Source organism: Drosophila bipectinata, chromosome 2L, assembly GCF_030179905.1.
Source record: "Drosophila bipectinata strain 14024-0381.07 chromosome 2L, DbipHiC1v2, whole genome shotgun sequence".
NCBI lineage: Eukaryota > Metazoa > Arthropoda > Insecta > Diptera > Drosophilidae > Drosophila > Drosophila bipectinata.
In genome coordinates, this window is record NC_091736.1 from 12,852,695 (window position 1) to 12,867,486 (window position 14,792).

The 14,792-nt window shown below is 39.1% G+C and overlaps 2 protein-coding genes across 2 annotated transcripts; both read left to right on the forward strand.

Annotated features, from left to right (window-relative positions):
* The first annotated feature begins 10,132 nt into the window (after positions 1-10,132).
* LOC108125522 (34 kDa spicule matrix protein-like) lies at positions 10,133-10,782 on the forward strand. Its single transcript, XM_017241745.2, has 3 exons — positions 10,133-10,168; positions 10,236-10,358; positions 10,421-10,782. Exons 1-3 carry the CDS (start codon positions 10,148-10,150, stop codon positions 10,694-10,696), a joined length of 420 nt encoding a protein of 139 aa, XP_017097234.2. The 5' UTR covers positions 10,133-10,147; the 3' UTR covers positions 10,697-10,782.
* A 1,023-nt stretch (positions 10,783-11,805) lies between these two features.
* Positions 11,806-14,646, forward strand: LOC108125521 (protamine). The gene is made up of 3 exons (XM_043211525.2): positions 11,806-11,961; positions 13,902-14,319; positions 14,380-14,646. Exons 2-3 carry the CDS (start codon positions 13,969-13,971, stop codon positions 14,452-14,454), a joined length of 426 nt encoding a protein of 141 aa, XP_043067460.1. The 5' UTR covers positions 11,806-11,961; positions 13,902-13,968; the 3' UTR covers positions 14,455-14,646.
* Positions 14,647-14,792: the final 146 nt, after the last annotated feature.

The window sequence follows — 14,792 nt, forward strand, 5'->3', positions numbered from 1 at the left end:
TCATATTTTTCTGCACTTTTTGCGCTTCTTCTTCTGACATTGGCGCTCCGGGTTCGCTTTTGATGTCTGCCCTCGATATGGGAAACATTGGCGATATGGCAATAGGATGGAGAAATGGAACCCAAGCCGCCGAAATAAACTTTCTGTTTCCGTAGTTTTTTTTCTTTTCCACATCCTTCGTCGCTCATCGTCGATGGTCCGTCCTTGGTCCTGCGTCCAGCAAATGCCAAATTGAAAATTGATGAATGCCTCTGATTGAATTTGATAGGTGCCAAGCACTCAGTGCGGCCATTAATCTCCGCCTAACGTATGATGTGCAAAAGCCCATCCCAAGGACTAGAGGCACAGCCGAATGTTTATATGTAGTTTTCTGCAAGTCCAGGCAGCAGGGGATAAATGAAAAATCTTAAAATTTAATAACCTTTTCATTATATTTTCTTCAAAATGCAATTAAGCAGCGTACACTCAAGATTCAACCAAAATCAGATCTTTAAGCCATTAAAGCTTTCTAGTTCTTATTCAAAAACTACCATAAAATATTAGAGAGTGTACTGAAAGTAGTTCATCTTTCTGTCACCCATCATTTGCTTTTTGTCATATATAGACCCTCTGGTGTGTGCACTTTGTCTGTTATTGCTGTGTGAATTTATGGCCTACAGATTGGCTGTCGGTATCACCCCAACTCACACTACACTCCCACTCTCTATGATATTCCAGAAGCTTCAATATTGGTGTTAGCCTTGCATACTCATTCCCATTCATATGCCATTCCCACCTAGCTTCGGTATTTCGCGCTCCTCTGATGCAATTAAACATGTTGAGCACGTCAGGTTTCAATGAAATCGATGCGACCGCGACAGTCACGTTCCTCAGATATTGAAAATTCAATCGCAGCCATTAATGCGCACAAATCTTGACTTTTCGGGCAAACATCAATGCGATAATGGCACCCAGTCTTCAGGTGCTCATTTCGGGTACAGCCGGAAAAGCGGTGGGGTGCGGGGCACGCCGGGATGCCGGAAAGCGTTTTGAATTTTTCAACATTTCCGCTTATTATTTTACGTGTCGGATTTACGTGTCACGCAGCATCGTGCACTGGAGCATCGAAGCAATAAGTAGATAGGGAAACGCAAATCAGGTCAGACGGGTCCGGGACCGGGGCCGGAGGATACCATGTTTATGCAAATTAAAATATGTGCAATCAAATAGAATAACATGTTAACTGAATTATTTGCATATTGCGACAGTTGCAAAAATTGTTTTCCGTATTTAAGATTTATCACAAAGCCAATTTGCAATAAACGTATATTAGCATAGCACAGAAACAATTTTTATTCAAATATAAAAAAAATATTAAATCTGTTACACATTCCACAAGGACATAGTATCCTCCAAAAGTTATGAAAAGAAACAAATCTTATTGACAATCTTTAGGGATACTTTTTGAACGAGAATGACTGATGAGACAAATCGTTATTTGGTCAAAGAATCAACAAGTGATCCATCAGGATCATTCACCCCCACAAAGGATTTCCGAAAAGGAATATTGAGATTAAAAGTAATTAATGGCGAAAATATGATATGCCTCGGACATCCATCATGTTCCGAGTCAAATATTAATCTCACATTGAAAGTCACGACATTTTGACGAATGAACCTAGAAGTGTAATGGCTGACTTTTAAGGCCAGTATCTATTCAATGTTTCCGCCCTTCAGTTGGTTTTTTGTTTCGTCTTTCGGACCTTCGGGACCACTTCGCATGCAATTTTAATGTGTTGCGGGAACTGGGATGTATTTAAATGATTTCTCTCTAAAGCCAAGAATAACGAGGACACTTCATTTTATATGCCCCAGCAAAGAGACAACTTTTACGAGAGAATTGAAAACTTTTGACCTTTGGGTTTGAGCACACAACAATACAATCAACACGTTTCCACAATCGATCGATTTCATGAGCAATCAAATGTTGTCACATCCAGCCCCAGCGACGAAAAAGTTACAGCACAAGTTCAAAGTTCTTAACCCACAAGCACCCTCCCTTCTGAAAATAGAAAGAAAAAAGGGAGTTTCGGGAACGAAAACCCAAACGCAACAATAACACCAACAAGGGCCAAAAATGGCCAGCAATGAAAAAGAAATCCATTCAACATCTGCATCAACTGTCTGACAAAACTGTGACAAATGCGAAGAAAACGAAACAAATTTAAATTAAATTTGAGCTCTTCTGGCAGAAACAAATTTAATTTTTTCCCCTCAGATGATATTTTTACTATTTCTATTTTCGTTGGGTAATAATTTGTTAAAATTTTAAGCCCTTACAGTACCATTTCAAAAATTTGTTAAGTCTAACCAAGACGTTTCAGACGTTTCTTTTACAATCCCCGCAGAGGTCAAGTAAGCCGACTCCCTGACCCAGAAGTGTTTATAGCTTAAAGAGAAACTCACCACCCGAATTGGGAGTCCTGCCATTTCAATTTCATCCGAGGAGTTGTTCTAGGGCCTAATACCACAGCCAGGCCAGTGCCTGCAAAAGTTAACAAGAACACGTAGTAAAGATTTTGCCGTTTAGGTTTTAATGCGATTAGAGTGGCAGACAACAGGCGAGATCTTCGCCTGGTCCTGTGATTTATGGCCCGGAATACACGTAACCATAATCGAAGCCGACCCAACAGGCGCTGAATGTGGGGTGAGGCTTTGGGCCAGGACCTATCCCAAGAACCTTGTGACGAGAGCCGGAAACGGGCACAATATTTGACTTTAAAAATTTATAAATTGGATTTGTGAACCGCTTCTTCATAAGTTCTCTAACCTTTTTGCACTCACTTTTTCAGAGTTCCGGATTGGAACTCAGAGTGGATTCGTCTTTGAGATCATTTCGTTCTGCTTCTGGTGACTAGTTATCGCGTTGGCATTCGGCACGTGCCAGTATTTTGTATTTGATTTACTGGCAGACCTTAGAGATTTGCCATGGCCACAAAGGTTGCCCTCTTGGAATTCTTGCGGGAGATTCTGTTCATGAGAGAATTCCAAGTTAATTTGCGGCAAGTGCTGAGCTCTCAGTCAGAGTGGCAACAAAGTTTCGGCCCCAAAGTACTAGCCCTGCCTAGTTTCCCCAACAAACAAAGTTTCATCGGGTCGAAATAGGTATAATTTTAACCCAATCGCAGATAGAGCTGTTTGTAGTTCCTAATCAGTGAAAACGTATAATTTGTGCCAGACTCGTTCTGTACGCCAACTAACTCAATTATAACTCAATTGGCGGCTAATTCAATGCACTGCCACCAGCGGCAGGACGATAATAAAGCTTTGTTTGTCTGCTCGTCAATGGAAACCGAATGGTAACCAAAATATTTCATGTCACTTAAATTAGTTAATTTTGCGCATAAATGCATAGATAAATGCACGAGTGCGGTTAACTGCATTTGCCAGGATTAACTCACCTTCTGTCTCTCAGCACTCAATTCTATACTCATAATTATTATTCCGTTTTTCAATATTTAATTTGTTGTTTCGTCCCGGGCCACCTTACCCCCAGTCAATTATGGCCCCTCACTCGGCCGTTCAACGCGGCCGCACTTTTCGACTCATTTAGTATGCGGCAATATTTCTAATTAAAGGTTGCAAACAAAATCAAAACAACCGCGAGCCGGCAGGACATTCGGCTGGCGAACGTGTGCGTTGTTGCCTTTATTTCCATGCGTGTTTGCGCTGCTAAGTATGCTATGATTTATGCATCGCTGCTAAATGTTGCTGAGGTTTCCATCGCTGATCCTGGGCAATGGCTGTGTGGCCGCGCGGCCAGAGCCAACTATTTCGCATTTCAAATTGCAATATTCGATGCACGCATAATTGAAGCTATTGATTATATCGACCAGTGGGTAACAGCGCGACACCAATGAAATAGGGGAGACTAATTAAGTTGGAAGGCCGATGTCACGATAATTCCGCACAATGCGCACATGAAATACAAATTTCACAAAAGCTTATATTGCGCCAGTTTCGAAATTTCAGAGCATTGTAATTCATTTAAAACTAAAGTATTAAACTTAATTTTTTTTTTTAAGAATGGTACTTTTTTTTGTTTAAAAATCATATGGTTTTTAAGCAATCTATTCACCGAAAATCTCATTATTTTTAAAGACTTTAAATCAATTAAATCACAAAATCTACTGCTAGTGTTCTGATGCTCCCAGGTGGTGGAAATTTTCTTTAAGCATCTTTGCTTTTCTGTCTGCTCCTATATTTGCTTTTTCGAGTTTATTTTCACCCTTGGGCCAGGCCTTCCCCGCCCTGGCTTACTGGCATGCATTACCTTTTCCCAACTTATCGACATAATTATCTTAAAAAATATGAAATTATATATCGCACGTAAAAAAATACAGAAAAAGCACTGCGCAAAGGAGGAAAAAACATGAAACTCTGAGATGAGCATAAAAAGGCAGGCAAAGTGGCTTCCATGCCCAACGCCCTTTGATTATGCGGTTGTGATAGCACGGCTTTGTTGTTTTGCTTGTTTTTTCTTTTTCCTTGGGTTTTTGTTGCCGTTGCGTTGTTGCTGTTTTTGTTGCTGGCCTTGTAACGAAGGTGAGCCAAGTAAACTTGGAGCAAAGCACTTCTCATTAGAATGCTTCACGGCGCAGATTTGACAAGACGTCCGCCTAAGTACAGCCAGCGTTTTCCACCTTTAGCTGGAATCCCCACAGCACCATCTTCCCTTTCAGTAAAAGTACATATTCCAGTTCTCCCAGTTCATTATACCCTTAAATGGGCTATATATGGGCTATTCATAAATTAAAAAAAAATATAAATAAAAATTTATTGTATTTTAGGTTTTTCTTGAACCAAGTTTCTGCTTAGTTTCTCAAGAAGAACTATCTTTAAGACTTTCACAAGTGTATTAAAATTCGACTTTAAAGGATGCTTTTCTTTGGGTATTTGGGCACCCTGCCTTCACACATAGTCACGCATTTCGCGTTGCCATCGTTGTTGTTACAGCTGCGCATTTTTAAACAAGATTAAAGCGCGCACGTCGTCAACATTTTAGAGTGTGAGCCGCATTGGTGGGGCAAGATATGCTGGGGCTGGGGCTGGTGCTGGTCTTTCTGCTGGTGGGCTGGACTGGGTTGGGTTGAAGGCGAGGGGTTTTAGCATTGCCGCCGGCAATTTGTTGACTTGACTGCAAATGTGTCGCATCTTAATGCGCTGTTATTAAATATGCCACAGAAAATGGAGGCTAGAGTACAACAAAAATAGCAATAAGGAAGCGCAGGATAAATTCCTCGAGGTTGAATCACAACGAATGTCCTGGAAATGTTCTATTGGGTGGCCTTGGCAGAAGAATGTGATCAAACCCAGTGTATATGTGACAACAATGGAATTATGGCAGAGCGCGAAAAGTAATTTATATTTTACATAAAGGTTGGAGTTTGAAAGTTAAAAAATGTTTATAATGGATCAGCGGGAAAAAGATACATACGTAAGTCGATAAAGGTTTTTCGCTCTGAAATCGGATAGTTATTAGAAAAGATGTAGTCTTCGCTGGCAGCCATATTTGATGCCTCCATTTTGATGTATATTAAAAAGGAATCGATTCACAAATCGTTTAAGGTATTCCGCTTATGAATCGGATGATTATTGGCAAAGATATAGCCATCGGAGTGGGCAATATATCGCCCTCATGCATTATCCCCATTTTTGAAGGGGATCGTCCAGAAAATTTGACAAAAAAATGTGAAAAATAATTTGTTTCTGGATTTTGATGCAGATTTAAAGGAAATCCCTTCACAAATCGTTTAAGGTATTCCTCTTATGAATCGGATGAGTATTGGCAAAGATATAGCCATCGGAGTGGGCCATATAGCGCCCTCATGCATTTTCCCCATTTTTGAAGGGGATCGTCCAGAAAATTTGATAAAAAATCTGAAAAATAATTTGTTTCTGGATTTTGATGCAAATTTAAAGGAAATCCCTCCACAAATCGTTTAAGGAATTCCGCTTATGCATCGGATGATTATTGGCAAAGATATAGCCATCGGAGTGGGCCATATAGCGCCCTCATGCATTTTCCCCATTTTTTAAGGGGATTGTCCAGAAAATTTGACAAAAAAACTTAAAAATATTTTGTTGGGAGATTTTAATGCAGATTTAAAGAGAGTTGACTCACAAATCGTTTAAGGTATTCCGCTTTTGCATCTGATGAGTATTGGCAAAGATATAGCCATCGGAGTGGGCCATATAGCGCCCTCATGCATTATCCCCATTTTTGAAGGGGATTGTCCAGAATATTGAACAAAAAATCTGAAAAACATTTTGTTTCTGGATTTTTATGCAGATTTATAGGAGATCTTTATACAAATCTTTTAAGGTATTCCGCTTTTAAATCGGATGATTATTGACAAAGATATAGCTATCGGAGGTGGCCATATTGTGCCCTCATGCATTTTCCCCATTTTTAAAGGTGATCCTTCAGAAAATTGGAAAAAAATTTTAAAAATAATTTGTTTCCGGATTTCGATGCAGATTTAAAAGAAATCCCTATACAAATCGATTAGGGTATTCCGCTTGTAAATTGGATGATTATTGGCAAAGATATAGCCTTTGGTTGAGTCCATATTGTGCCTGAATTGAATTGATCCACAAATCGTTTTAGTTTAATAAAAAAGATGCAACTATCGCTTTGCCCATATTGTGGCATCAGCAAATTCACAATCAACAAAATAATTTGTTATAATTTTAAGAATGATGCCAGAGAGATTTAAAATAAATTGAAGAGTCACATTATAGACTCGGCAAAGTGCGCAACACCGTTGAAGAGCAAATTGAAATTATAATTGTATTAACCACATTTCGAGTCCCCTTATATAATTTGTTCGGAGCTGGTTTCCATTGATGATTATTTTCGTATGCTGATTTTATTGAAATAATTAAACGCGGAAAAATGCCGAAGGTGCGCATTTCATTGATGACCCAAAGTGACACTTGCACATTCATTTGGTGCAATTGTGTTCATTTTTATTATTTTCATTTTTATTTTGTTTCGAAAGTGCGCAAGTGTGTTTCGGATTTAAATTGCATTCTGTTCGGACCTGTCCAATGGTGGATGCCTGCTTGCAATAAATTCGCTTAATGAAGTTTTAAAAAATTCGGACTGCCTGTTGGGGTCTGTGGGTGTGGTAGGCTCTCTCAACGTGTTCAATACGAAATGCATTTAATGTAATTATTTCTTTAATTAAAATATTTAGTGCAGCAGCGGGAACAGCAGGAACAAGAACAACAATGTCTGTCGACGAAAAATCGCCGACGCTAACAATTTGCACAAAAGTCACGTTGCTGCTGTTATTATTGTTAATGTTGTTATAATGCCTTCAATTGACCATTGAGCTTAATTGAAACCATTAAAAATGTTCCATACTTTCGAGGGAGCGGCTTGATTTAAAAATTCGTTAACGACTGTAATGAGGAGCCACCATAATAGGAACGAAAAGGTAAATATTAACGTTGCTTTAATTTCTGTTCAAAACTGCTTAGTTTGTGAAAAATATCATCGCACTCTTGTGCACTTTTTGAGCATTAAATCTAGGGTCAGAAGTGCATTGCATTCGGCAGTTCAGGACTTCCCCATTACATTCCTCTCACCAGCCAGCAAAAGGTTAATTTACTCGAAAAATTCCGGAATGCTTATTCTTAACAAATATGCAAGCAATTGCTTAGCTTACTTTGTAGGGGAACTACAAAAGCAATTGGTTTGGGGCACAATGGCCATCAAGAGGGTGCGGCGAAAAATGTACAGAAAGGGCGAAGCAAATAGCAATGTGGCAGCAACAACTACACTGATTTATCTGCACAAATTGCCAACTGAAATTAATAAGAGAAATCAGTTTACCATTTCCTGTCGACAACGACAACGACGACTACGACAAGGACGACAACAATACTAGAAAAATGCCAACTAATAGTCCATTGTAAATGTCGTTTCTGGACGAGAGGGGTTACGGGGATTGAGTGTGGAAATGAAGAGACATTCCAATAACTGTACAACATCCGGTTGCATACACACAAACACACACACGTACACCCATTCGTAATACGTATATGTATCAAAACCAAACACAATGGCAAAAACGTTTCCATTTTCAATGGGGGAATATTTCTATTTCAACATGAAAATATTTTTAGCAGCCTTTTGTGTAGGATATCTAAACGACTCTTCACCTGACGAAGACCAGATAAAAAATCTGCCACTGAAAAAAAAATAGAAGATAAAAACCCGGCCAAGAAAAATTCAATCTTAATCCAGTCGCTCGGCAGGAAATTTTTTATAGACTGAAAAGTAACTAAACCAAAAATGAGAAAAAAACATGAAAACAGATATGGATGCCATGCACTTAGACCTGGTTGGCTGGGACCTGGGGCTAAGGAATGAAATCGGGGAAATGGGTATGGCTTGGCTGAATGGAACCACTGACGTATGCACTTGACTTGACTTGCACATTTGCGGTGGCAGAAAGCCTCGACAACTCAGTTGAAGCTGGAGCCAAAGCCAAAGCCAAATCCGAAGAAAAATAGTTATTGTTAGAGCAACGAAGGCCATGCCACGAGGAAGGCAGTAAGTAGCTTTATTATAGGATTTTAAGTTATTAGACCGGTGGCACGGGGTAAAAAAGGAGTGGAAAAGATTGCAAGTAGATGAGGACCAAGGATGCAACGATGAGCATTCACATGTGCGGCTTCATGTATCAGGACTTTGCCCAAGTGATGACAGGATGCTTTTTGGCCTACAGCCGAATTTGTCAACAAGACTTGAAAAGAAATTCAATTCATCATTCTGAGTCTTTTGTGGTTAAAGCATCAATATTAGCATTTTATGAGACCAGATCTAAACCGAGGAATCCAACTCAAATTTAATAATTTTTTTTTTAAATTCAATCATTTATTAAATTTAAAAAAAATTGTACAAAGAGAGTGATTATAGATCTGTAGCCAAATGTGATTGGCTTAATCAATTGACTTTTTGTATGTTGCTTTACTTACATTAAGAAAAGCTTAGAAAAACTTAAAGCCTAACCCTAAGAACCTAAACTTTAAACCTAAGAAATAAAATTTAAACCAACTGAGAATATATAAACTTCAATAAAAGATTGTCTCGTTCTGAAACAGAGAGAATTTTATATATGATTAATAAGTTTTTTGAAATAAGTTGACAATCATAAACATAGTATGATTACATACAAAGGAATTCATGCCGCAAGTCTACTGATAAGAAGACTGTAAGCTTGCTCTCAGTTGCTACTCTACTTTTGAAATGAACGGAGGTCTTATTATTTTTTCGCTTTCTGTGTTGGGGGCTTTCACTCTGGCTTCTGCAGAAGTCCATAGGAAAATTTTACTTCCAGCAGAATGTGAGGAGGATCATATTCCGGAAGAGTCTAGGGATAAATGCCACCAAGCATTCCTTAAAGTCGACGAGCAATTCAACGAGTGCTGCAAGTCCAAAAGACAATCTAACAAGTTCAACGATTGTGCTGCTTGTGTTATTAAAAAGAAATCAACGATAAACCACAAAAGTATAGAAACAAGAACTCTTAATAATAAATGTTATCGCACCGATCATAGAAGAAAGTGCATTGCACGTCGCCGTCGCCCCTCGAAATAAAAATGATAAACGTTAAGCATTATCTGTTATTTATTTCAATAAATACTTCATTAAAAAAACTTAGCTCGTTACGAATTGTAATTTTTTTATTTTCAGTACCCTTATGTTTTCTGAAATTTGAATGGTAAAATCCAGGGTCTAACTCTGGTAATGGCTTTAATAAATTCAATTCCAGCGGTTGTCGGGAACCGATGTGTCAAGAACTTTGCACTATCGCGAGTGATCCATTTCCACTAAGTGAGTGAGCAATGTATATGTAGGTCTAACTTGAAGATTATTACAGAAACGTCTGAGAGACTCGGTCGAAATAAGAAAGACGAGATATGATAGACTTAAAATCATAATTGCTGAAACAAAAGTCGCGTTTCTGATCCTGCCAAACGCTCCGCATTAACTACAAAGCAGGTATATAAACCAGACCCACAAAAATTTATTATTAGAGAAATGGCCATCTGCTGTATGCAAAATAAATTCTAAGGAAATGTAGGTAGGTAGATGACATTGGCGGGTGAAAAGGTAATTATAAAATTCCGAAAATCCTTCCATCCATAAACCTTAACTTACCTAGAAAAATAAAATGCAGGTACAGAACAGCCCGACTGAAGCTCCTATAAAAGGAAGATTTTCCGCTGAGAGGAATAGTGTTTCAAGTGCATTCGAACAGTCCGTATACCTTTACTCGTTCTTTTTCGAGATGAAATATTTGGTAACTATTTCTTTTTGAAAACATACGATACGATATTTAACTAATAATTCGTTTTTCTGTAGATCATTTGCTTGTTTGCTTTCTTCGCCATCACCATGGCTCGTCCCCAATTCGGCTTTGGTGGATTTGGAGGATTCGGGGGACAGCAGCAGCAACAAGAGCAATACGGTGGAGGCTTTCCCGGTTATGGCGGAGGGTTCGGGCAGCAACAACAGCAACAAGACGGCTACGGAGGCTTTGGAGGTCAAGAGCAACAACAGCAACAAGCCGGTTTCGGAGGCTTTGGAGGTGGCTTCGGTCAGGAGCAACAGCAACAGGGCTTTGGTGGATACTTTTGATAATTTCCATGTCATTAATTTGTACCATAAAGCCATGTGGGAGTATAGTATCTTGATTAACAAATAAAAAATTTTAAATGAAAAAATATCAATCTTTTAAAGCCCTGTTGGCCGTTAAAATTCCGCTTAATTTTTGATAGAATTAATGCGTATTTCTGCTCTGACCCAGTTAATAATTTAGTGCGATACATTAGGCGACAATAAGGCGACATTTTGGGTGTCAGCATTTGACACTAAAACTAATTTAATGGAAAATAGTCGAGGAGAAGACTTGAAATTTTCCCTTATCGCGACACGCAACTGTCGCGAATCCGCCGCGGGCTGACAACAACTAAGTATAGAATCGCACCCGGCTCATGTTGTTCATATTTTAGCCGACATATCTATTTATATGCAAATGCCACACCTCCCGGAATGTCGAGGCAGCCCCACTGTCACCTGGACTACTCATCCTCGAATGCGTGCCAAAGTCAAAGCCGAAGAATTTTCCTTTGTTGTTTCGGCATTCCTGCAATAATAAATCACGGCACCTATGCCGCCGCCGGAAGGGAGTCGGCGAGGAAAAACTAATAAATCTAAGGCCAATTAATTGACTTAACTGCTCCTGGCAAAGGCACATACCAAAGATGAGAGGCAAAGGCCCAGGCGAACGCAAGGGCATAAACATAGCCAAAGTTAGGCCCACGGCAAAGGCTCCAAAGGGTCGCAATTTATGGCCGCAACATCAACTCGAACCCACACATAATAAATCATAACATTTTACAGATAATAGAAAACCTCACACATGTCCAATGAATTGCCTCCCTTAGCTACCAAAAGATATCGGTTTGTTGGCCCGCTGGCTAGAAATTTTAATAAGCCGCAAAGAGTTTCCACTACGAGCAGTAGAGGGAATAAAAATGGTTTCGCATAATTTATGCCGCCTAGGAGGAAACTAAACATGCCATCGCAGACATGAGCACTCTTAAGCTTAAAAGAGCAGGACGAGGTTTTCCAAAAAACCAACAGGCTGGCATTTTTCTATCAAATCTGTCAATATTCAATTTTTGGTTTTTTGGGGAAAAATTTAGTCTTGTAGTAGGCTGTGAGGTCGAATTCCTGCCTATATAAGGCGGAATTTGTATAGAAAGCATCAGTATATTTTTCAACAAGCAAGCAGCAAGACGCAAAATTAAAAGTATAGTCTCTGAATTATTTTTTGAAAAAAAAATATTTAAATTACAGTGACAAGTTTTATATATAAAAATAATAAAAATCAACGACTGGTGCGTATGAAAAAAAATTCCCCCAAAAAATATTCCTTTCTTTATAAATTAATAAATTAAATTCAGTAAATTAATATTCAGTACGTAGTAGTGAAAAAAAATTGTTTATCGAGTGAATTTTTATTAATAAATAGTAAAGACTGAAAAGTCTTGGTGCCGGTGCCAGGCATTTTAATTTATTTATTAATAAATAGTAAAGACTGAAAAGTCTGAAGCATATTGGTGCCGGTGCCAGGCATTCATCTCAGCTTCAAGCAGGGAAAAATATTTGCTTCTAAAAAAAAATCGGTATAAATCTAAACTTAATTTAAAATTTCAATCGTAGTACGGATCGCGTGAGTTTACATATCTCGTCGGGTTAGCGAGTTTGCAAAAGTCAATGAACGGTTCCCCCAAAAATATTCCTTTGGGACTAGATCGGTCAAAATTTATATTCAGTACACTTTGAAACGTTGAGAAAGCACTTCCTAAATTAATAGTGAAAAAAAATTGTTTATCGAGTGAAATTTTATTAATAAATAATAAAGAGTGAAAAGTCTTGGTGCCGGTGCCAGGCATTCAACCCAGCTTTCAACTAGGAATAATTTTTGCATCTAAAAAAAAAATAGGTATAAATCTAAATTTAATTCAAATTTTCAATCGTAGTTCGGATCGGTACGAATTTAAATTTTATTTAAATTTTCAATCGTAGTTCAGATTGGTATAAATCTAAATTTTATTTAAATTTTCAATCGTTATTCGGATTGGTATAAATTTAAATTTTTAAAATTAAACCCCCCTTGTGGGGTTAGCGAGCTGGCCAAAGCCAATGTACGGTTGCAAAGCATGTTGAGTGAAAGTGTTAGAAGCTTCCTTGGGCAACGCCCTTGGACCGGTCCGCGTGCTTGTCTAGATGTCGGATGGTATTGCCCGCCTATCTAGCCTTAAGCTAATGCTGAGGGCAGCCTGACGACAGGCGAGCACCACCTTACCACGCCTCCGCCTATTAATGGTGTCATTTACATGCTGCAGCCACATGCAGTTACCAGCGAAGGGCGACGATAAATCATGCCGCGATTTTTGTTTCCATCGGAGAAAAGTCGGTAGTTAATCGGTGCTCTTAGTTTTCTTTTGCCGTCGAAATCGTAAATAAATTATACGCCCTGATTGATCAACTTTTCCCCGATGACAACCATAAAGGGGATAGCAAGCGGGGACGCTGCACTGTCATTGTGGCCGAAAATGTCGAGGCAGCCGCTCGTAAACATAAATCCAAGTGACGCTAATTGTTTGTTGCAATTACTGCTGCAGTTGTTGCCACCGTTCAGTTACGTGTGCAGCCAGCGTCGAGGCGACAGGACCTGAAAGGGTCGATGTGGCAGGAAGAGGGGTTGTGTTTGCATGCAAATTTTGTTGCATCTGCAGTTGCTGCTGATGCTTTCGCTGTTGATGCTTCTGCTGCTGCTGCTGCAACGGCAAACAATTACTCAAACATTGTTGCAACTGCTGCTGATATTGTGGATGTTGTTGCTGTTGCTGCCGCTGCTGCTCGTTGTGCGTGCTAAATGGCAACTACTCTGGCGGCTAATGATAATCACTCGACGCCCTCTGCTCCTGTCGATTTCTACTTAGTTTAAGCTGCTTCGTGTTTGGCTTTTATCTTCATTTTAGCTCTTTGTCAGCAGCTTAATCAGAAAGGTTTTCAGAGCTTTGATTTAATTGAATGTTGCTTTAGCAACCTGAAAATTAGAAAATTTAAACTTTTCGAAAATGCAACAATGCATAGCAAAGGGCTCTTAATTTGTATAAGCTCATTTTAATTTTTTTTTTTTTTTTTTTATTGAAGTAACTTGCCTCTGTAAACATGATGCAGCTGCAAAAGCATGCAATCCCTTATTTCTAGCCCCCTCATTTTGATATTCAGCAGATAATTCCTACTATCTCACTCTTTTTTTTTTCAGAAAAACATACGGCTTTGGTACGACTTTATACGGATCTTTTTTACCTTTTACGGATCATCGCTAAACTATGGACAAGAGAATCTTTGACGATTACTTGAACTCGGTGGGATCTGACGAGAGCATCCAGTCCGTGATCGAGCCCTCCACCGAAGGTATGCTGACAGGGAAATCTTGCAAAGCCAAGAAAAAGCCTACATGTGCCCGGAAGCAAAAAAAGTGCGCAAAGCCTAAGAAGACGTGCAAGTCAAAACCTAAGAAAACCTGCAAGCCCGGTCCCATTATGAATAATGGGTACTTAAACTTTGTGCGTGCTTACCGGGAAAAGCACTGCAATATGAAACCCCAAGAACTGATTAGAAGGGCGGCCAGAGCCTGGTGCCGTTTATCAGAGGAAAAGAAAGATATATACCGCCGAATGGTGAGTTTTTTTGCATTATGTTATTTACTATCCTGTAACTAATCTTCTGAAATCCCGCAGGCTTGCAAAGTTACTACTAGTGAAAGACATAAAAGACGAAAAGTGTGCAATCCTGAAAAATGCGAGAAATCTTAGGTGGCTCACCTAAGTCGTCTTCAATCAATCCCCGTCTTCTGCCCCCTGCTAATTTTGATGTGCCATTGGTGGCTCCCTGTCAATCCCTGTCTTCTGCCCTCGGCTAATTTTGATCTGAAAAATTAAGGTTTAGGTTTCCAAAACAGTCTATATTATTAATAAAGCATAAATTATTTTTTCGGCCATAATAAAGTTTTTATAATGGGAGGAAAGGGGATCAACCAAAATATACGCAAGAGCATGCTTTATGATGCTATTAATAGGACAGAGATAATTTCAGTTCCTATTGTATTTAAGAGAGAACTGCTAATAAGCGCCTGCTAGTCTTAGTTTTAGAT